Raw genomic sequence first — 23,021 nt, 5'->3', positions numbered from 1 at the left:
GTTTGACATGATTCTTTTTCATATATTTTTATGTTCAGGCACAATAATCAGGTTGGTTACATATTACATGCAATTAATAAGGTTAAGGTTAAATTTTAAGAATAAATTAATAAGGTTTTTAAAAAAGGAGGATTATTACTTACGAAAGAAAAGTTGCAGTTAGAAATAATAATTGGTGTTTAGAAGTAAAATTTTACATTTAAATTTATGTTTTAAATAAAGAATGCCTTTATTCATAGTAACATAAAAGATGCTTCATACAAAATGTACATAACACATACATTCCTTAAGATTGTGAAACAGATTTCTCTGAGAGATTATTGTTAAATGTGAGTAAGTACAAGAAGCTAGCGTGGTTGAGGCTTAGGTTTGTAGCGTAAATATAGGTTTTATATGAATTTTAATGGAAAAAATAATTCAAGTTTGCTTTTAAAGGAATATTTTATGCTTTCCATTTATGTAGCTAAAATTATACACTAAACTTAAATTTCATTCCATAATATGGACATATAATTTAATATATCAAATCATCATAACTTTCTATAGAGAAGCGAGACAGTAGAATGACAAGTACTAAATAACTTAAAAGGCGAACCTTTACCTTTAATTTACAATAAAACAATCTAGAATGTGAAATTAGCTTAAAGTATGACTACAAAAAAAAAATGACTACAATGACAGAAAACCTAATAAATTGTTATTCATTTAATTAATATGAAAATTTGTTGTTGATTTGCCTAAATTTTCAGTGCTGTAATATATTTTGCTTTACCTTTTTTTTTAATAACAGTATAAAATGCAGTTTGTCTCATATTTAGTAGTAAAGTTTTGTATTATGTATATTTTAATTATGTTCATACTACATGATAAAAAACATTCCCATAGAGGCTCAGCTCAGCTGCGCTTAGTTAGCAAACAAAGTTTCCCGTAGCACATATAACTAGTGTAATAAAGGCTCTAGAACACACAATTGTTCTTCGATTGAAAATAATACTCCTTTGGTATTAGACATTTATAGTACGACACAACTTAGATGTCGCATCGGCAAAATTCGTAAAACCGATCACATCCGAATTAAGTACGCTATTCCAAATTATCAATATTTATTTCACACGCGAATATGATCTTTGCATAAACGTAATAACTTATAATAATATAAAGTAATAAAGATATTACTTATAGTAATATCATATAACATAATATATTCGTCAATTTGACGCGTCGATTTACATGCACTTGTTGTCTCTGACGCGTAAATCTAATAGCGACGAATAGCGTCGAATGGTGCGATAGGAAGCTATTTCTATTGGTTGTGTAAATCGGCAGTAATCGGTTTTATTTTCATTCCATTGCATTTTCCGATGCTACATCTAATTTGTGTCTTACTATAGCTCAGTTTTAATATCAATTATAATGACAGTCTGTACGTACGTGTCCATTATGAATATGAATTATCCGTTTGAAGCTCGTGCTAAATAGTAAAATTTACATCAAGGCATAAAATAACAATAATTTTATGCAAAATCGCTTTGTTGAAATATGATGATGCGTGGTATATACATAAGTTATATGTTATATTAAAGCTACACTGCGTAATATTGGTTAACTTTAACAGAACGCCGTGATTGTAGTTCAATTTATTCATCAATATATCAAAACTGTATTTGTTACCGATTAATAAGTAACGAAATTTATCGTCGGTATTTAAAGTTTTGCGGCAAGCTATAGTTGGAAGATCGAAAGTGTCAAACTTTGTTAAACGGCGAGTTAGACCAGCAAAGTAAGCATTCTGCGAGGTTATAACTGTCAAACTTATTATTACCCGCTCGGTTTACCGGTATAATATTCTGACTGATATGTCGGTTTATGTGTATGTTTCAGTCTCTAATAAAAATTAACTTAACATTTAAATAAATATTTTTTTCTAGAACATTCGTTGTTATTAAATCGATGCAAATATAATAAATGTGAAAGTAACTCTATTTGTCTGTCTGTCGCTATTTAACTGCCAAACCAGTGAACCGAATTTGACGAAATTAGCTATGAAGCAAACTTGGCCTCCAGGGAAGAACATAGGCTACTTTTTTTGCTTAGCACAAGAAAACGAACCCTTAAAACGCGACTGACTTCATGGGTGACAACTAGTTATAAATATAGTTATAAATAAAATGTAAACAAAAACATATTTCTTTCATAATGAAACAGAAACAATACCAATGAAAGCATTCCATCATCTTTACTAAAAGTCAAACAAATCAGACAATATGTTGTAACTGTTTTTCAAGTTTCAACAATTCACGAATAAGAGACTATCTAATTAGCATCTACATATATTTAATGCTTTTTTTCTTCGTGTGTCAATCACGTGAAAACTAAACAAATCAATATGAAATTAAGACTAATCGATGCGGGACTCTCCGTATATGATTAGATTAGTTTAAATGGATAGATGGTACATACGCTATTCATCAAGTATATAAAAAATATTTTTTCTAAAAAATAACACCGACTTGGAGTCGGTGTTATTTTATTTTATTACTTTTTAGTGATTACTAAAAAGTAATAAAATAATTTGATTTAAACACGTATTATTGAAATCGGCCGATCATATATAAATATTTCTACATTTTGTTTTTCACTCAAAATCGTCCGACTTCAATAAAACCTATTTCAATAAAACTTTTACTGGCCCACTTCTGGAGCATGATATACCAAAAAATAACACAACAAAAGAAATGTTTAGTGAACCTGTCCTTCTCTTCATAAAAGCTACAAAGAGGAGTATAAATCCATATATTAATGTTGAAAGAACTATTTCCTAACTCCTAGTAATAGAGGACTTACATCTTCTATCATCAGCTCAGCAGTATAACATTATGATTGCCAGAAGCAAATGCCAACATAACCTCAGAAAATATGTAAAACACGGTACATGTGCCTATAAAATTTGAGGATTCCCCTCGATTTCTCCAGAATCACATCATCAGACTTTGATATCCTCATCATGGTACCATTCCAGGAGTATCTTCTTTCTAACTAAAAAAAAAACGTCAAAATCGGTTCATAGAAGGCGAAGTAATCGGCGAACAAACATAAAAAAAATACCATTCGAATTGAGAACACTCCTTTTTTTGAAGTCGCTTAAAAATTTACTATTTTATATTTAAGTATAAAAACCAAATTTATAACATTTATTTTATATTTGTCAACATTAAATACCACGTTCTCTGAAGTTAGAAGCGTGTAATTTGAATAATAGATACCTCTGATAATGTAAACATTAAACGACTTATTTGTTTAAGCCTTGGAATAAATATCACACAAATAATTTTCATTTCATAACGAAATAACTCCTTTCATTTTCTGAAATTCAACTCCTATAGGAAATATAAAATAATTTTTATATTAAACGTTGAAAATATAACGCGTTTTATTTAAATATATCATAGGTTTGGCTTTTGTGTTTTAACCTTTGTAATACGAATTCCTCGTCAACAAACAATCTTTCACAGATTAAACAGGAACAATAAACATAAGCTGCCATTGTTTTAGTTTTGTTTATCGTGTATTTAATGCATATATTTGTTTTCGTAAATTTTAAACAAAAAATCCGGCGCCACTTATTTATTCGGCCACATTTACACATGTAGGTGAACAACCATCAAACCGCTTTAGGATAGCGTAATGAATTATTATCCAAACCATTTATTGCCTTTTTTTTTTGTTAGTTCAGAAAGTGTGTTATTAAACAGTGTATAATATCAATATTAATATAACTACACTGAAACGTAAGAAAAAGGAACAGATAATTAACAAACTTTCAAATTTAAATTCAAAAGGAACGTTATTACCATTTCGATATGAAATGAATTACTAACTAACTATGCGCAGGCGCACTATCACTTTTACGCAAAACCGCAATATTTGCTATTGCCGTAACTGTCACAAGAAGTATATTAGTATGAATAAAAAAAAATCTGTAGGAATTTTTTTATATAGACATTTTATAACTAAATAGTAATACTTAATATATTTGTGTTCCGATTTGAAGGGTATGCCAGCCAGTCACAGGAACAAATGACATAAAACATTATTCCCCAAACTTACTACTATAAGTCCCATTAACTCGTTCAAATAAATATATCACAAAACAATAACAATAAACCTTATAGTTACCTGTCAGAACGGTCGATACCAACTTCAGTTATCAAATTTTGTTCATACACGAACGATATGAAAAACGTCGGCTAAATACGCTAGCTGTCCCAAAAAAGCAATGAAAAAACTTGACATTGATTGCTACAAAATAAATTCATTTCTAACACACTTCTGCCATGAAGCTTTTATTTTGCTACATAGATTTTATGAATAAAAATCATATTTCAACCGTCAGCATACACACACATAGGTAATATATGCGTGTTTATATGTGTGTGTTTGTGTTTTAATCAATATAAATTATAATAGAAATTGTAATACCTAAATATAAACTCTTAAATTATGTTAATTTAAACTTTTATTTATAAGTAATTTCTTCAGGGTATCATTGAAACCTAGATAGCCGAGAGTATAGAAGACGTTAACTTATACAAAGTAAACAACACATACAAGTTAAACCTAGGCTGAATATAGAGTTACATTCTTCGTAATTAAAAGAAAAGAAAAAAAAAACAAAACCTGCTTTTCGTTTCTCTTTCTCGAGTATTCTACTTTAAATAAAGTTTATTCTACACGTAAGAAAAACAATAAGGAACAACCAGCTTTATAGCACTATGCCATAAAATCCAGAAGGAGCGACGAGACGTGCTACAATAAGGTTCATCGCGCCGCGGCTCCTTTTACGAAGACACTTTTCTATTATACCGGAGATACATTCGACAACCTTATAGTGCCTTGTTACAATATACACGAATGTTTACGAATATATAATGCAATGGTACTCCGTGAATGTAATTTTATTTTTCGCTTTGGCTTTTGATAGCTATTTTAATATTTAATTTATAATAACCGTTATTATAGAAATGTCAATTTAAAATGAAACATTAATTTCCAATTTGTTATTCGATATCAGACATGTTCGTTTAAACATGAGCATATTAGCGGTAAACGAAATATTAATTATAAATTTATTATAATTAAATTATATTAAAATTAAATTATTGTTACAGATAAAATGTGGCCGTTAGCGCCACTGGTGATACGCTTGGCTGCCGTCTCACTGGTGGCGCTGGCTCTCGCCGATGGCGGCTCTGGTAGTCGCGCCTTGGTTACGGTGAAAACGCCAAGGCGCACGACCGTCATGCCAATAAGGAACACTGCAGCCAGTCAAAGAAAAGATCGCCGACGCAATCGACGCCGAACTACAACCAAGACTACTACGACGACAACGACGGAAATGTACGATGATGACGATGAGCACACCACCCCAGTCGTCACCACAACAGTCGACCCGCGCTCCTTCGATCACAGTAAGTACATTTATTCATTAAGAGCTTTATATCAATCAAACTATTAATAACTTATGTTCTAAATTAAATTGCATTACAATTAATAAATGAAAATACTATATTCTGTATCGATATATTCGACATGGAGGATATCTACCATGATTTATCGCGTTCTACCCAGACCAAATATAATTTAAAAATACATGTAGTTAATTGTATAACTGGTTCTATTCCGCACAGGCAAGCGTTTCTACCACATGCTTTCATGCATATGTTAAATATAAATAAATAAACCACCACCCAAAACAATTACATCGTCCGATGGAATACTTTTGTCTAATTTCATGACGTCCGAATTCCCTTTCCGCATTTCTAAAGTTCACCCAAAGGGTTTATACCGTATCGAATACATTTAAATGAATGGTTAATTTTTCGCAAATCGGATTAGATATATTTTGAAAATCTATATACCTAGAAATAATTCATGCAATTTTTAAATTTTCATACAATATGTATGTAAAAATAATTGAAAATTAAAGTTTTAGAAACAGAATACTAATCAAATTTATATCACATTTATTAACTAAAAAAAAAATATAAATCGAACCGAAAAAAGTAATCCCTTGGCTTATATATCTATAATTACTAAACGTCGTATAAGACATTACAATTCCTATTCTAATCTACTCGAAGAGGTAACCTTAATTTCGCCAAGAACTAGAGAACTAAGAACTATTAATGACCTCTCTGCATTTCTAATAGTACTTGAAACCGATCCGCACAGAAATCAAGCCGTGGGACCTCCACGAGATCTAGAACACAGCTATATAGAATAAGTTCAGAATAGACGGGTGATGTATATCTAGTAACGATTATATTCAATTAGTAAAGAGCAGAGAACAAAAGAGCGAATATCTTTTAACTACTAAAGGAAAACTTTCTACTGCGAGTCGGAGATAGAATTAAGTCTGCATAATCCGTCTATTCTGAAGCATGTCTATAGACAGAAAAGATATTTCAACGAAATTTCTGTCATTCTATTTTTTAGTATAACTTATTTCTTTTGTGAGGCAAAAATGCAGATGTAACGTAGCAAGCTACGTCCGAAAATTCGGTAGTACTCTTCAAACGTCGAGCGCGTCTTGAATAGGAAACATCGCATCGTATCCGTTAAGCGAATAGTTTCCAAGGGGTACATCTTAAGGAATGGCCCAAAACGTGAAAACATCCAAATTGTTGTAGCCGACAAAGTACGAAAGTAATTCGAGAGTGTAACTCCCCGGTCATCGAGGGAATGCGCTGAGTTAAAGCAATCGACATATTTCCCTTTCAAGTATTTTAATTTCAGGAATCTTTTACTTAAGAGCCAATCCTAAAATAAAGAATTTTACGTTTTATAATATACTAACGTACGGTACATATTTGCATAATATCATAATTTATAAAGTTTGACAATGTCTCATTTTATAATGTTTTCTGAAACTGAAAAATTGCAAAGGTCAAGTTGAGACGGTGAGAGACTCCCCTTCATGGAGACGGGGAGCGGGTCGTCATTTCACGCCTCTTGAGCGCGTATCGAACCAATATTAGGTTTATTAGATAGATGGGCCAATGTAAAAAGCGATTTTTTATTTTCACTTCCTAATTTATCCGTCTCTCCAAATAGTATTAAGGTGGTAATTGTCATATTTGAGTCGGTGACTGCATATCGTATGAAGAAAATATGTAGTAAAAATAATATGATTATCAAAAACTGTACACATTTTTATTTTTGGAACTATTTTTGTATAAATATCATATTAAACTAGCTGAGATGGCCCAGTGGTTAGAGCGCGTGCAACTTAACCGATGATTGCGGGTTCAATCCCAGCCAAGTATCACTATATATATATGTCCTTAATTTGTGTATATAATTCATCTCATGCTCGACGGTGAGGAAAACATCGTGAGGAAACCTGCATGTGTCTAATTTCATCGAAATTCTGCCACATGTGCATTCCACCAACCCGCATTGAAACAGCGTGGTGGAATATGTTCCAAACCCTCTCCTTAATGGAAGAGGAGGCCTTATCTCAGCAGTGGGAAATGTACAGGCTGTTACTTTACTTTACTTTTTTACATATTAAACTATACATATAATAATAATTTGAAATTGCATATTTTCAACATAAGAACACTAACCGATGAAAGACCAAACAAAGGAAACTACTTAAAGTAAAACAATGAATTCACATTAATATTTGCCATAATTTGATGTTCAATTTCGCAACGAAATTCGATAGCGTAGCCTTGGAAAAAGTTCACATATTTTGTATTGCAGGAACATAACCGCAGCATTCAAAATGCTTAGAGAGCACCGCACCTATTTCCAATTTTCCTCAAGTTTTCCGTATTACGTGAACCGGACCGACCGCGATACATACGAAGACTAACCGTATAATATCCATTATTACAAATACAAAATTTCAGAACGTTGAAGAAACTTTTAAGTGAATAATATTGGAAATTGTTAAATCATCTATACATATGACGGCACTGGAACGCCATTATCATCTTTGTCTCCTAATATGGGACTTGTATCACTCATCATGAGGGCGGCAAGAAATAAAAGTTGGTATCGTTAGATTACAATATTGTAATGCTTTACATGCGTTCGTACAATTATTTTCAACAGTTAAATCAAATAATGATCTGCGTGTCATACACTGTTTTTACCGGCCGTTACTCGTTGCCTTAGCAATATTAGCCATCTAACGGCGCTGCACGTCAAACTTTTCACCAGAGCAAGCCTTAACTCACCCTCGTCCAATAATCAAAACTTTACAATTTAATTCAAAATTAATCAAATAGATAACGCCGCATTTGGCGGGCGCCGTCACATATAATAAAATTGGAGTGTCTGTTTGTAATATTAAAATAGCTTTTTTATTCAATTCATACACGGTTCATATACCAAAATAACATTTTTGAAAATTTTTATCTGTCTGTCTGTTTGTTCCGGCTAATCTCTGGAACAGCTGGACCGATTTTAACGGCACTTTCACTGGCAGATAACTGATATAATAAGGAGTAACTTAGGCTACAATAATATTTTTTTTGTTAAATTCAAACGCGTACAAGGTGGCTGGCACAGCTAGTAGGATTATAATATAAAATTAATTATATTTTGAATGCTATTATAAATAAGATAATAGTATCAATTTTGAATTACAAATTGTTTTATCACGAGGGATAAAAGTGAAGGAGAATTTAAATTGTCGCGGTTAAAGTGAAAATAATTTTTATGACCACTCAAATCAACCGCTGGACGTGACAGGCATGTTGATAATGGCACATGAAATATAACACTCGGCGCAAATACGAAAAGACTTAAATACACTTGAATCAAACGTGATGAAACAAAGATTGATATTTATTTTTTATACATTGTTATAATAAGTAGGGACACTTGTATGCTTACCTAACTAATAACAGCTAAACCAACACTTCAGAATTATAGAAGCACGTTTCGGGGAAGGTTTAAATATATTAAAATAATATAATACGTGGCAAACTTCTGCTGGCAGTTTATATATATAAAAAAGGCTGTTATTAAGTTTACTATATTTAGTATACTAAATTTGGCAAATAAGTTTTTATTTAAGTTTACTTTCAAACTGAAGCATATCAACTTCTCACCATTCAAAACAATATACAGATCCTTCCAGGTTCATATAATGCATTTATTTCTATAAGCGTAAAAATGACGTTGATTTTAACGTGTTTCGGAATAAATAAATCCAATTTACATATGATAAATATTATTTAGTCAAATCCATCCAAATGGCTAAAAGCTTTTTTATGTATATTGTACTTTGTAAAGTGCAATCTTTAATCCGTTTGCTACAGTTTCATACAGTTTTTATTATTTGACACGACTATATGACAAACTATAGAATAGAATAGATTTCTTACCTCTTGAAAATAATGTTTTGAAACTTCTTCGACCACATTAATTCAGTACCTGACAGAGTTTCATCCAACATTCATGTTTTTCATACTCATACACAAGATAAATTATAAACAAAAAACTCAGTGATATCCGATTCTGAACCCGCATTCTTGGCATTAGAGACGTGTTCCTACGACAGAACTATCGCGGTTACATAAATAAAATATTATTTAATTAGTACTTAATATGTACTCTTTAGTAAACATTATGTTGCTATATCAGACAGTATAATCATGTATTTTATCTTCTGTCCGGCGTTACAAACGGTTAATCATTTGAAGTATTTCTTTTAGAAAAATAACATGTAGTAAAAAAATTCTACATACAAGAGAGAAAGGGCTTACCGACTATAATAACATATGGCCGTTTCTTTGAATTTAAGGGTTAGCTGCTCATGCAGCAATGATGAGGTCTGTAAAACAAGAGCACGGAGCCTCTATGAAATAACAAGTTCTTTATTTCACGCCCCTCATAACATTTCAGTCCTTACGTTATTTTTGTAACAAAATTTTACATACATTAACTTTCTGATTCTAGAAAACCTTTTGTCGAAATTTATTATTATATATACTCTATATTACAGACACACAATCAAAATCAAAGCATATACAAGATCTAGTCCTACATAAATTACATAGTCAGTGCGTTCCTAAATGTTTTTTCTTAGGTGCATAGTTACTATCGGCTCGAGGTACTGGCTGTTTTGCGCGTTTTTCTTTAGTTACTCCTGCTTTCCATGATTGTAGCGAGACGCTGTATATAAAAATCCTTTGTAAACGGAACATCTAACGCAAAAGATTTTCTTTCTTTTGAAACATTAACGCTTTCAAATAAACTCTTCAGCTTGATAATATTAGTTTTCTGTTGTGCGTGACTGATATCCTTGACATACTTGTACACGTGTACTTAGCGGCCAATTGTTGGGCGCTATTTCCGCTCAGCTTTGATAGTATTGATTAATCAAAGAATCTGTTAATGAATAGATAACACCAATATTTCAACTGTTATTTTCAAAAATCGAAAAAAAAAATGAACTTGCTATACTGTAAACATTCTTATTTCGAAATAGGTCGTTTTACAAGAAACATAAAAGTTTTTCTAGAATTTTTACGGAAAACATGAAATCCTGTTTTCCACAGCGACAATGAAATCACGCATACGTTTCAAGAACTGGCAACACCATGTACCGCTTCAAACTGCTTCAACAAAGCGGTGAAATTAAATTTACGCTTCGCACAGAAAAAACTAGTTACAACAGGAAATTGGCGAAGACAGTGACAAATTGTGCCCGCAAGAGCAAGGTATTCGAGCTCACTCTAACATACGACTACCTTGCATTATTTTTATTTCGGGGAGCCGGCTCACATATGAGATTAAACCGGTGTACCTACTCCAGTAATTGTCACGGGCTTAACGAAATTATCCCTACATCGAAGCCAAGTTATTAATGTGATAAAACTCTTGCACGCTTTAAAATATTAAACTTTAAAACATCCGCTTTGTCGTGTTTATCAAGATATTTATAAAAAAAAAAAAACGTTCTATTATGATTTATAAAATGTTTACTATAGATTAATTATTTTAAAATAACTACGAGCTACATTATTATTTTAATGTCACTGTCTAAAAGAAATCTTATAAATGGTTTCCACGGAAAATAAAGGAAACTACTATTTAATTAAAAAGAGAAAAGTTTGAATCACATTGTTTTTTTAAAATAACTGAATTCAACTTATTCGCCTCTCTGCAATGTGCTTGAACAGATGCCAAGTAAACCCGCCAAGTCACTTTAACAAACCGTAACGAAGCAAGTTTTCGAACTATTTAATAAGTTATTCAGATTTCAATATATATAGATATATTATTCAGACATGCTTACTTCATAATCAACTACAAGAATTTAACCCAACATTCGTTAACTCGCATATTGCTTCGGGAAAATAATGTGTAATTATAATAAATTATAATTAATTTTTTTTATTCTGAAAGTATATAAAAATATTTTAAAATTATTTTGTGATTTGGCCCTATTATACATTTCAGAGACAAACCACATATATATTGGAAGATTACAGCGATGACTTAATTTACATAAACTGAAATAACATGAAATAGTCTTTTTAAATTAGTGAAAAAATAGTATGTTACAGATCTAAATAACTAATAACCTCGTGGGTGATTTCGGTCACGCCGGCCAATTTCAGCAGGGAACCGCCAATGACGCTATATATACTACGGTGCTCGATTATGTGTGCAAGCAAATGTGCACTCTAACTCTATTCTTTCTCATAATGTATATTGATGGTACGAAAATCTGAAACAACCAAGGGAGCTTACTCATAGAAACAACAATTTTACTTCCAATTTCCAAACTTCGGCTTGCTGATATAATTTTCTTCGACAGAAAAGTCTAATAAATTTATTAGGAGTTGAATCAAGAGAAAAGTTCAATCAAGGAGTTGAATCAAAATAGAGTCAAATCTTAACCAAGATTTGACTCTATTTTGATTCAACTCCTTATGATTTTAGCCACTAGACCATAAGGTAGTGATTACAATTAATGCATACTTCATAAAATAAGTATATTTTCTTAAAGCGAGCTTTATTCGTGCGAAACTAAATTTTATTAAACGGAATAATTAACAGCGGGCGCGGGACGAAAGCGTTACTCTGTTATTAATACAATTCAGTTATTCCGATTCAATTAAATATATAATAAACATAAAAGCAAATAGCCTTAACTTTTGTGAATAAATAATCAACGCAACGCTGCAAATAACGACATAACAGCACACTTCGGAAACATGTTGGAATCAGCTTTCCAAAAGTGTCACAGTTATGAATTTTAATTGATTTGTACCAAATAGTCTCTATCTGATATATAATAATTAATAATTATATATTAAATTTTCGTTAAATATGGCGTGGATGGCTTGCAACGAAATATGAATTTATCACTAATTAAAACAGACGAGACAATCGACTTATACACTTAATTATATTAGAAATTTATTAATTAATTTGAGATTCGAAGAAAGAAAATCGCATTTTTATAATAATAATATGAAATTTAATGAAAAAAGTTGTATAGCTTCCATAAAACAACATTAAACAGTTTAATCTTAAAATTAAATCGCACACCCAGCTTTCTAAAGAGATGGTTAAAACCAGAGCAATTCCCACCCGTCGTTATTGAAATGATGGTGGAGGTATTACAACGAAGTGCTTGAAAGTGTCCAATATTAAACCACGAGAGCACTTAACTATGGTTCTCGTGAAACTGCTTTTTTCTTCCAATTCGATTAAAAATGTGGAGCTATCATTAGACCGTGATAAACATCTCCATTGTTTATTTTGCTGGGTGAGAATTTAATCAACTCTTTTAAAATATACTAAAAATCTTTATTAAAACATAAGTACTCTAAACTTTTAAATTGGTTCGTGTAATATACAATACTAACTAAATGATGTGGTTTAAAATTTAGCAGGAACAGCTGTTTTAAATTTCGTAGTATTTTTTACGAAAACGGTAATTGACATATCATGAGGATATAAATATGTTACTTAGTGGAAAGAAAATTACGGAAAAATGTCCATAAATTCAATTTGATAAACCATCAAAATTATAATAACAATAGTATAAGATAGTAGGATTAGCCAAAGACTAATTTAGAGTTTGTTAAAAGCAAATATTCATTGATTGGTATATTGTGTAAACTTAGTACGTCTGATGATATAATTAACTGGCTATTCGTGCAAACAATTAAGTGTTCTGGATAGATAGATGTCTAATAGACAGAATAATTAGGTATCGCTAACCAAATGTATAATCTGCATTCGATATACGTAGGTATAAGTGAATTTAAATATCAATTGCTTCGAACCTGTGGCAACAATTTTGTTGCCACAGGTTCGAAGTGGTATTTATATGAAATTTATATTTATATGAAACAGTACAGTATTTATATGAAAGTAACGATGTTACCTCTTAGATATTTATATAACATTTGATAATATTTCCTATTCCTCTGTGTTTTTCGGATTAAATTTTCTGATTATTAGATGAGATATCAAAATATCATAGTAGTATATAAGTAAATGTTTCTAAAATAATATTTATTTTAAAACGATGGTTATTTTGTTTTTTATTAGTATTTTTTTTCATATAAATAATGAAACAGCAAATAAAGGCGTCCTAAAAGTTAAGTTATAAACATAAACTAAACATAACAGAACTAAATAGTGCGAAATTTAAATACAAATTATTAAAAGTGTTAGATGCAAAGCTATTTTGTTCATATTTTTAAAATGAAAAAAAAATGTATAAAAAACGCTTCCAATCACACCTACAAATAACTCATATACAGCTCATATGTTTTTTTTTGTGTTCCCGGAAATATTTTTATTCAATAACGTTTTTGCGACGAAACACTTTCAAAATATCAAATAAATTCCAAACGCTCCCTGCTATCATATTGAACTACGGAAGCTAAGCCGAAATCTACTCGTATTTGGTCAACAAACCGGTACACAAAAGAATGTTTACCATATTTTGGTGCACTGTTTTTTCAATAACAACTGCTTAAAAAAAAACACAATGCGAAAGTGATGAAAATATCCCGATTGAGCGTGAACACATTTGATATTGTTTTTGTTTACAGTTTATATGAAATGTGAATCTCAATCCATAATCGATAGTTCAGTTCAGTTCTCGGATGTGGCACATTATGGCACAAAGCAAACTTAAAAAAAAGTTTTTATATTAAAAATTGATATGACCCACTAGAAAGGTCTTTTAGAAATAAGAGACGCTCGTGAGTTTGAATGCGGACTTTGAAACTTAAAGCAATAAATTTGCTTTAAAAATTATCTCAAACCGCTGCATATGAGTTAATTTTTCAAGAGTCACATACGTATGAAACCTTGAAAGTAGGTTCTATACTATCAGAAATAGAGCATCGCAGAGAGCTCAAGTTCGAATAGTTATCAAATAATAATTAAATATAAGTGATGTCACTGTTAGCCTAAGCCACCGACTTCAAAGCGATTATATAAACACTTCTTACACTGTCAATATGTATGTCACTTACTACAGAATATTATTTTATAACCAGTAAAAATACTCCTTTTAAATCGACACACGGTAAGCGGTACAATAAATGGTAGATTGAAACTGAAGGGACTTAAAAAACATTTTAGTCAGATAAATTAAAACACGTATCCAGTACAGAATTCAATTTATACGTAAAGTCATAAAGGATATTAGCCCGTCGGCAATAGATGTTACCATAAACAATTACAGTTAGGTTTAATTCTCATCTTGAAGGCAAACAATGCGGACGGCAACCGTAAACAAAACAATTACAGTCCTAGGGAGGGTAGTTACGGATACCCTTCAAAAGTTTCAACCTTCTGTCTTGAAGTTATGTGTCTTATAATAAATCACTGAGGAGTTGCTATTTAAGGGTGTATTCACATAATTACTTCTAATCATTTTGGACGCACTTCAAGAAGTTTGGTGACATCATTTCGAGCCACTTGAATTATGAAAATGAATTGTTTTTTGATATAATCAACATCCATTCGTATTATAATCAACATTTTGTATTAAATCACTAAATTTGAAGTTACTTTAAACGTATTTGTAATAATAAATTTTTATTTATATTAACATTAAATAATAAAAAAATATATTGTTGGCAACGCTGACCTGAAAAGTTCTCCTCACGACTATGTTGATACACTTTACCATTTCGCATAAAATATGTATCATATCGACTTAAAGGTTTTATAAGTATAGTGGAAATTAACTTTACCCGCTGTACCTTTACTTGCTTGCTTTACTATGGCACCCGTACAATAGATACATTTATAAAATTTTACTTAGCAAAAGTGAATAAAGAAAGTAGTTTATGTCCTTCTCCGAACTCCAAATTATCCATACAAAATTCCATCCAAATTGCTTAAACATAAAGAGTTGAAAATCAGAGTTACATTCAAATTTATAAAAATAGGTTAGTGTAGATTATTAAAGTTAAAAAGTCTAGCATTCAATTAATTATCTGATCCACAAGACTAATAAGTTTTTACTCAATGCATATGTATGTATACACGGTATATATACAAAAATAACATTTGTTTAAATTTTTGATTCTGTCTGTCTGCCTGTGTGTTTGTTCCGGCTAATCTGACGGGACGGCTGGACCGATTTTGGAGGGACTTAAAACTGATAAAATAAGGAGTAACTTAGGCTACATTTTTTTTTATTTGTTAAATTCAAACGCGTACAAGGTCGCGGGCACAGCTAGTTTACAATAAATTTCGATGCATATATTTCCGTGGATTAAACAATCACTTTCTTAGGAGAGCATTTGCTGAAGACTCGTATTGGAGAGATGTAATGAGCCTTCTGCACGTCTGTCTGAGTGGCGAGATGCCCGTGCTACATCATTAATTTCTTCCTAATGTCTAAAACGAGCGGAGCTACGTTACGAACACCATTTTGTGTTCACAAGCACCGCCGTAAAGTCTCTGAGTGTATAATTATTTGTTGTTGCCCATATTACACTGATATTGATATAGTACCGATCATTAAATCGAAATATTAAATTACAATACGAAACGATGTGAATAGCATTTCAAATCCAGCAATTTATAAACAATATTTAGAAGTTCTTAATTCAAATAATTGAATCATTAATATTCAATACATATTGCAAAAATACTTCAAAAAGATTTAAAAAATCAAAACAGGATCGCATTATAACTTTTATGAATTATATAAACTATATGAAAGTGTATTTCATAAGCTGCGTCATCTGTAGTGTAATATATGAGTTGTGTGTATCGCACATTATACGTAATACCACGAAATGTTCTCGACTTAACTAGATACTGTTAATAATACAAATCAGTAACTCTTGTTTGAACCAAGATAAATAGCGCCGTATGTTTCAGTTTCAACTACTTGTGCCTTTTGTAACTTTTGTTACATCGCTTAATTGCAAACGCTAGTTCGTTATGTAATTTTGTCTAATCGTTTAACATGACTTTCAATAAAATACTGCCAATACATTTTGAGTACATAGTTATTTGCATTCTAATATACGAGTATGTAGTTCATTTGTAACTATTTCGTAAAATGATTTTCCGTGAAAATATTACTAAGTATTTTTTACCTGTTATAGATTACAAAGACGTATTTTAAACGAGAGTTCTCATATAATATGCCAATAATTATGTTCCCTTTGCCTATTTTAGTTTCGACGTCTATGCTCCAGGAAGACTAGTCAACCGTGCAAGACTCGCGTAATTCACAAGTGTGGGAACAAATACAGATACTCTCTCTATCTTTACATTTTATAAAACAAAGTTCCCCGGCCGCACCAACTGTCTGTATGTTCGCGATAAACTCCAAAACTACTGCACTGATTTTCATGCGGTTTTTACAAATAGACAAAGGGATTCATAAAGATTTTACGTATATAATTTATTGAGGTTTTTGTGTAAATGGAGATTTCAAGCTCTAGAATAAATGTATGTAATGTTTGAAGTATCATGTAATGTATAATATAATGTGATTATAGAACACCCTTGTTAATATCAGCCAAGACTTCGGCCAAAAAGCCTGACCCGGGCCGTGTTTCAGGATCTTGAAAGAATATCACAGCATATATACGCTCTATAAATAAAACTTTCATGATTCACCATTGATTTAATACATCCAGAAAATATATCATAATCACAATAGTATATTCACCCTAACTAAAGGGATGTAAAATGGTTTAACATTTTCATAACTCACTGGAAATACTGGCTCAGTGTTTAATAAAAGTATTTATAAAACAAACAATAACTAAAGTATATACAAAGGTGAAGATAAGAAAAATTCTGTTTAAAATTTATAAAGCGCTTATATTTCCGTCTTGTCTCACGTGGCATAAGCACTGGTCTGATCTCAGCATTATAGTGGTTACCTACGTAAAATGAAGATTAAAAACAGATAAAACTTTTTTATCTGCATTGTATTAGTTACTTATTATACGCAACTTTATATAAAGAAATCATTAAATATTCGTTCATCCGATTAAATTGAAATTTTAGTACTTCCGTTGTGAACATTCGCGTTAAGATTTTTTATATTGTTCCATTAACGTACAAGGCGGCACGCTAATCGAATTGTGTCGAAAACAATAAAATTGATTATAAAAAAGAAAATTAAAGAGCTTACCTGACAGTAGCTAAATTTTAAATAAATAAGTAAGGACTGCATAACATACTTCATGTTTATATTTAAAAACATTAAATTCGCGTCTTTTTTTAATTTTATTTTTTTATTTATAAAACGAGGCTTTTTTATATTTATTGAATGAATCTTATTTCATAAAATTAAAATATCGCATTACATTTAATAATTACCGTTGATAACTATTTCAAAAGATCATTTGATATTTTATAAATAGATTTCAATATTTATTTGTTCTGTTTAAACCTGCCTTTATAAAGGTGGATTAAAATTAAGTCCATAACTAGATAATACAACGAATGGCAATCGCTGAGAGTAGCTGAATTCGCTCGTTACGAGTTAAACTTATTATGCACATTATTCCCAATAGGAATTAATGCAGATCAATCTCCACAATTTTTAAGCAACAGCAAGCTAGTAAATAAACAACAAATATTTCCTTAAAATAAAATAAACACTTAAGTTCTACGTCAAATAAATAATTAATTTGAACTTAATAGATGATAATTTATTTAACTGTCTAATTAAACGATGGAATTTTAACACAAAAAATCTGATAAAAAATAATCACTGTAGTTTTCTTTTATAAAGACAAAGAAGGACATCTGTTATATTAATATAATGAAATGATAATAGATAAGTTTACTCGAACTGTTGACTTTCTTTGAAATAGCAATATGAATATTTAATCATATATAAATTCTGTTACATTATTTATTAAATTATACACATATGTATATTTAACTTTACATCTTCTCACACGAGAAAGTTATACATTAAATGTGCTATCCTTTAAACATTTTATTTGGCATCGTAGCACGTACGAGACACGGCGATCGTTGTAGCTACTGCGGTTCCGATGCGGTACCAGCGGAAAATTTATGTACCACTGGGCGTGCAAGGCTAGCCTCTACCCAGAACCTTCAAATAAATTCATACTAGTTCGCTTTATTCCTGTTGCTAGCGCTCCACTGCCGACAGATTTCCATACCTCCGAAACACCGTCGTAGCCACGCACCTTTCTAAAGCGAATAGCTGCGCATACTCACAGCTTATGAAGTATCGTTAGTAGATATTCAACCCTTAGGGGGGCAGCCCCTCTTAAATATTAAGTTTCCCAAGAATTTTAAATTAGAGTATTAGGCTCGGCGTCTCAGCTGAATTAAATATTAACAATGCTATCCAAGCGAACTTGGTGGAGTCTGAAACATTGAATTTTTAATAGTTATTCTCTTTTGCGACAAGCAATTAATGTAATGAGGTAGCAAGTTTTAGCTCGCCTCAGGGAGCGCTGCAAATTAGACTTAATTCTCTGTTAGATTTTCCCACGATTATTTTATTTGGGAAGTATAATTATCGATAAGCGAGTACGGGCTAACTTGGTTCGCTCGTACAATTTTTAATCTTTAATAATTTGGTAATTTTTGTAACCATTGTGGGTGACATTTAATTTATACCAATATACGTAATTTATAGAAAAATAAAAGTTTTGCTATACGATACGCGTAACGACGATGTTATTTCCGTTTATAAAGAAGTAAAATAAACAAAATCAAATATGCTTAAGCTTGGATTCCAGCTGATATGAAGAAAAATATGATTCATAATTAAAGTGACTTGATGAGACCAGGTTCCCAACAGACAAATATATATTTTACATTTTCCGTAGCTTTCATTTCCAACGTCATTAGAAATTATAGCCGACTTTGACTTTTATTTCTTTTGATTTTAGATTACAACTCTGTCAGTGCGCTCTGTAAATCTGGAATCAAATAAATATAGAAAATAAAACAAAATAATAAAAAAATATGACATGACGGATCTCGATAGAAAACATTTTTATTGCTTCTATTTCTTGTCATTTAAGTATTAGGTTTTTCTATTAAAATCAATATTTAAAAACTATGTTTTATTTTGTTTGAGCGTCAATCACGTAATACCTACAGAACGTTTCAACATAAGACCAATTGACTCGGAATAGTTAATTCCATAGATTATCATATACTTCAATTTTCTGAAAATCTAAAGAAGCTGCGTTACCGGTACCGGAAAACTAAGAACCGGGAGCTTTGGCACACAAGAAGCATAGCCAGTAGTGGATTGTGATAGCCTAATGATACGTGTGATAGTGTACCTTATCTTTTTTTTAAAATTCCCATTTCTTACATAGAAAGCGCAACAGCTGGTTAAAATACAAATTCGAGAGTCAAGTTTTTTGATTATGTTTTTCTACCAAATATCATGAAATTTTGCTCATACGCTCCCAATTCATAGAAAAGAAAATACATACATACATAGAGTACTCAATGGGTGTAAAGCGTGAGTAGAAATTAGTTTAATAATATATTTCTACACGTGTTGCGATGGTGATAAATTAAAGTTGTATAATTTTGATTAATGTAAAATATAAAATGTGAGCGTAGCTGAATTACATTATAATTAAAATCACCTTGACAGCGGTCTCGCGGCTCATTTGTCTTTGTAATAAATTGTTTTTCTCCGGTTACACCCGTTTCGCGTAATTTGTTCATGTGATATATCACTTGTCGCTAGGATGTGGATTAGACGCGCATCGCTCAGGGTGTCTGTCTGTCTGTATGTATGATTAAGGCAAGCCGCCTGTCACGTGTAATCCTCTGATAACAAAGAACTACGAAACTGAGCGGAATACTCACAATAAATTATTTATTCGTTTGTAAAAATGCAAAACTTTTTGAAGTGCCATCAAATAAGATACGCATAGCTGTAGTTTTGATTAGTTAGTCGTATGTGTGTAGACAATCTTAGACAATCGTCTTCCGCTGGCACAAGAGAATAATTATTTATATGAAAACTTTTTTGTTGATGGATTTATGAATAGTAATCTATTATATTCGGCCAGAAACCTTACCGCGCGAACCCAGAACAACTCAGAGTTTTATCTCAATCGAATGAAGATTGAATGGAAACATGAAATACATGAAACCAAACTAAGCACGAGTAATTTAATGAATGATTAAGGTTTCATGGAAACATTTCTTTAGTGGATTAGCGTTAAAGCATTGATCATTGAAACTGCGTAATGTGTATTATTGTTAAAATATATAACTAAATATAAGCATCCGTATGTTAAAATAACGCCGTCCGCAAAACCAAATTAGAATGTTTGCCTTTGTGCCTCACCGAGATCGTGTATTGTATTTTCGTTTTATTAAAAGGAAGAAAATAAACAAGAATTTGTTTGGCATCTCGTTTCTCCCTATACACGAACATGCCTCGGCAATGACACGATGTTAAAGTTACAGTGATATTTATTTTATCTTTTTCATAATATTTTCTTTAAGGATCGCATGTTTTATGTATAAAAATGTTAAAGAAAAAAGAAAAATCTATAACTTCCTGTTACAGTATCCCATGCGAGGATTAAACATATATTGATAGTATCTATGGACATATATTTATTAAAAATATATTTATTTGTTTTAGTATAAATATATAAAACTAAATATATTATTAATACAAGACTTTTTTTTCAGCTGAAATGGGCAGCTGCGAAGTACCCCTGGGCATGGAAAATGGCATGATATCAAATGAGTCCCTCGCTGCCAGTTCAAGCTACGATCAGAGCGTGTCTCCACTGAGCTCGAGGTAAAATTACGGTTTTAACAAGCAAAGTTTTAATATTAATAAATGTTTCTTACCGAAAATTATTGGTTACGACACAAATACAAATTTGTATGATAATTTATTATGAATAGATGATGTCTTCAAAACGGTTTCCCTGTGTACTCAAACACATTTAGTTCGTGAATATAATTTTATAGTCTATACAAGCATAATTTATTTAACCCGAGGGCTCTAAAGCTAGCTACTCTGTGTCTTTAAGCCTTTTAATTGTCAAAAGCATAATTAGCTGTTTTCCATCAACGCATGACTTATTTTTTTCACAAGTGTGTGTACAATCACAGGTACACATTAGTAGTGCACAACTCTTCTAGTGCAGAACCAATGACTGTATGTACTGCTACATAAGGGAGTGGCACACTTCCAACTACTAGATGCCAATTTTTCTATAGAAAAACCCGGTAACTTTTTATCGGCTTAAGCCTAGGATCTCGAGAACAGCGACCTATATAGTCACAAGACCAACGAGTTATGCTATACTATGATGCTTATACGATCGTTTGGTAAACAGTGGTCGCACAATATTGCGCCTTAATTCAATGAGAGTCGACCATGTCTGTACAGGCTTCCTTTATTGACGTCGACGTTCGTGCTAAATGCCTCTTTTTATTTAAGGAGGTATGTACGTCTTTAAAACCTCGAAATAAATCTTATATACTATTTTATATTATAGAACACTTTATATTTTTGTAATGAAATCGAATCATCGAATCATCTTCTGAATAAATGACAGAAAACATATATTCGAGAGAATCTTTAACTGTAATTTGTTCGATGTAAATTGAAGTTGTAATACATACGCGCCAAACAAATTGCCACGGAATCGATAGCCGTATTTAAATGGTCATTGTCTGACAGCAACAAAGCGCTATGATACAGCGGAGTTGTTACAATAATTGTGAATCCGGCGACCACAAAACGTTCATACTTAGCTCAAACAATTAACAGAAGGTTTCACATTCGGCCTGTAAGCCCGCATAAGCTCGGTGCGAGACAATAGAACGAAAACTCAACGCTCGTTAGAGAGATTCGGCAACTGAAAATTAAATTTTCATATGAATTCGCAGCGAGTGTTACCCTATATCCTTTTGGGTCTCGAGTCTTCAAAGATAACATAGTATAAGGAGTTAATACGCCAAAGTACGCTCAATGGAGTCAGTTCCGAGAGGGTCAAAAGGCATTCAGTAAACGCCATTTTAATTTAACCTTCGCCTCGCTTTGTTCCTGTTGTACCTTTAATGAGATTGCAGTATAGATATTCAAATTAAACGTCTGTAATCGCCGATCTCGAATCTCATTTTGTTGACATGCCAAATACTAAACGCCGGCACACTATTGTATTATGATCGTAGTACTATTTTCATTTTCTTTTATCATTGCTCATCATTTTGTTACAAGACTTTCTGATGAAAAAATAAATAAAGTTAAGGAGTATACCTATGTATATGACGAAACAGTTTACAATTTTTTGCGTAGATAAAAAAAAACAATTCTATTTACAATAATTTAATTAATGTACTGTATAATTTAATTATTAGCTACACAGAACTAACAAAATTAATATTTTATTAAGAAACCTTGTCGGAACACATGACGAAAAGTAAAAATTCTAACATCAATCTTCGGGCATTACCAGGTCTAAGTATCATTTCCGAGGAAAGGTATTCGCGTATAA

At 31.5% G+C, this 23,021-nt stretch overlaps 1 protein-coding gene across 1 annotated transcript in view; it reads left to right on the top strand.

The window, feature by feature from the left end:
• Positions 1-5,173: 5,173 nt before the first annotated feature.
• Positions 5,174-23,021, top strand: part of LOC124543442 (discoidin domain-containing receptor 2-like) — a 68,142-nt gene continuing 50,294 nt past the window's right edge. Inside the window, exons 1-2 of the mRNA XM_047121673.1 lie at positions 5,174-5,468; positions 21,199-21,310. Of these exons, the coding sequence (XP_046977629.1) occupies positions 5,174-5,468; positions 21,199-21,310 (407 nt within the window). The remainder of the gene's footprint in view (positions 5,469-21,198; positions 21,311-23,021) is intronic.

The sequence above is a fragment of the Vanessa cardui genome, chromosome Z, assembly GCF_905220365.1.
Source record: "Vanessa cardui chromosome Z, ilVanCard2.1, whole genome shotgun sequence".
NCBI classification, from domain to species: domain Eukaryota; kingdom Metazoa; phylum Arthropoda; class Insecta; order Lepidoptera; family Nymphalidae; genus Vanessa; species Vanessa cardui.
Note: the sequence above shows the minus strand (reverse complement) of the source record. Positions and strands in the feature narration are given on the sequence as shown.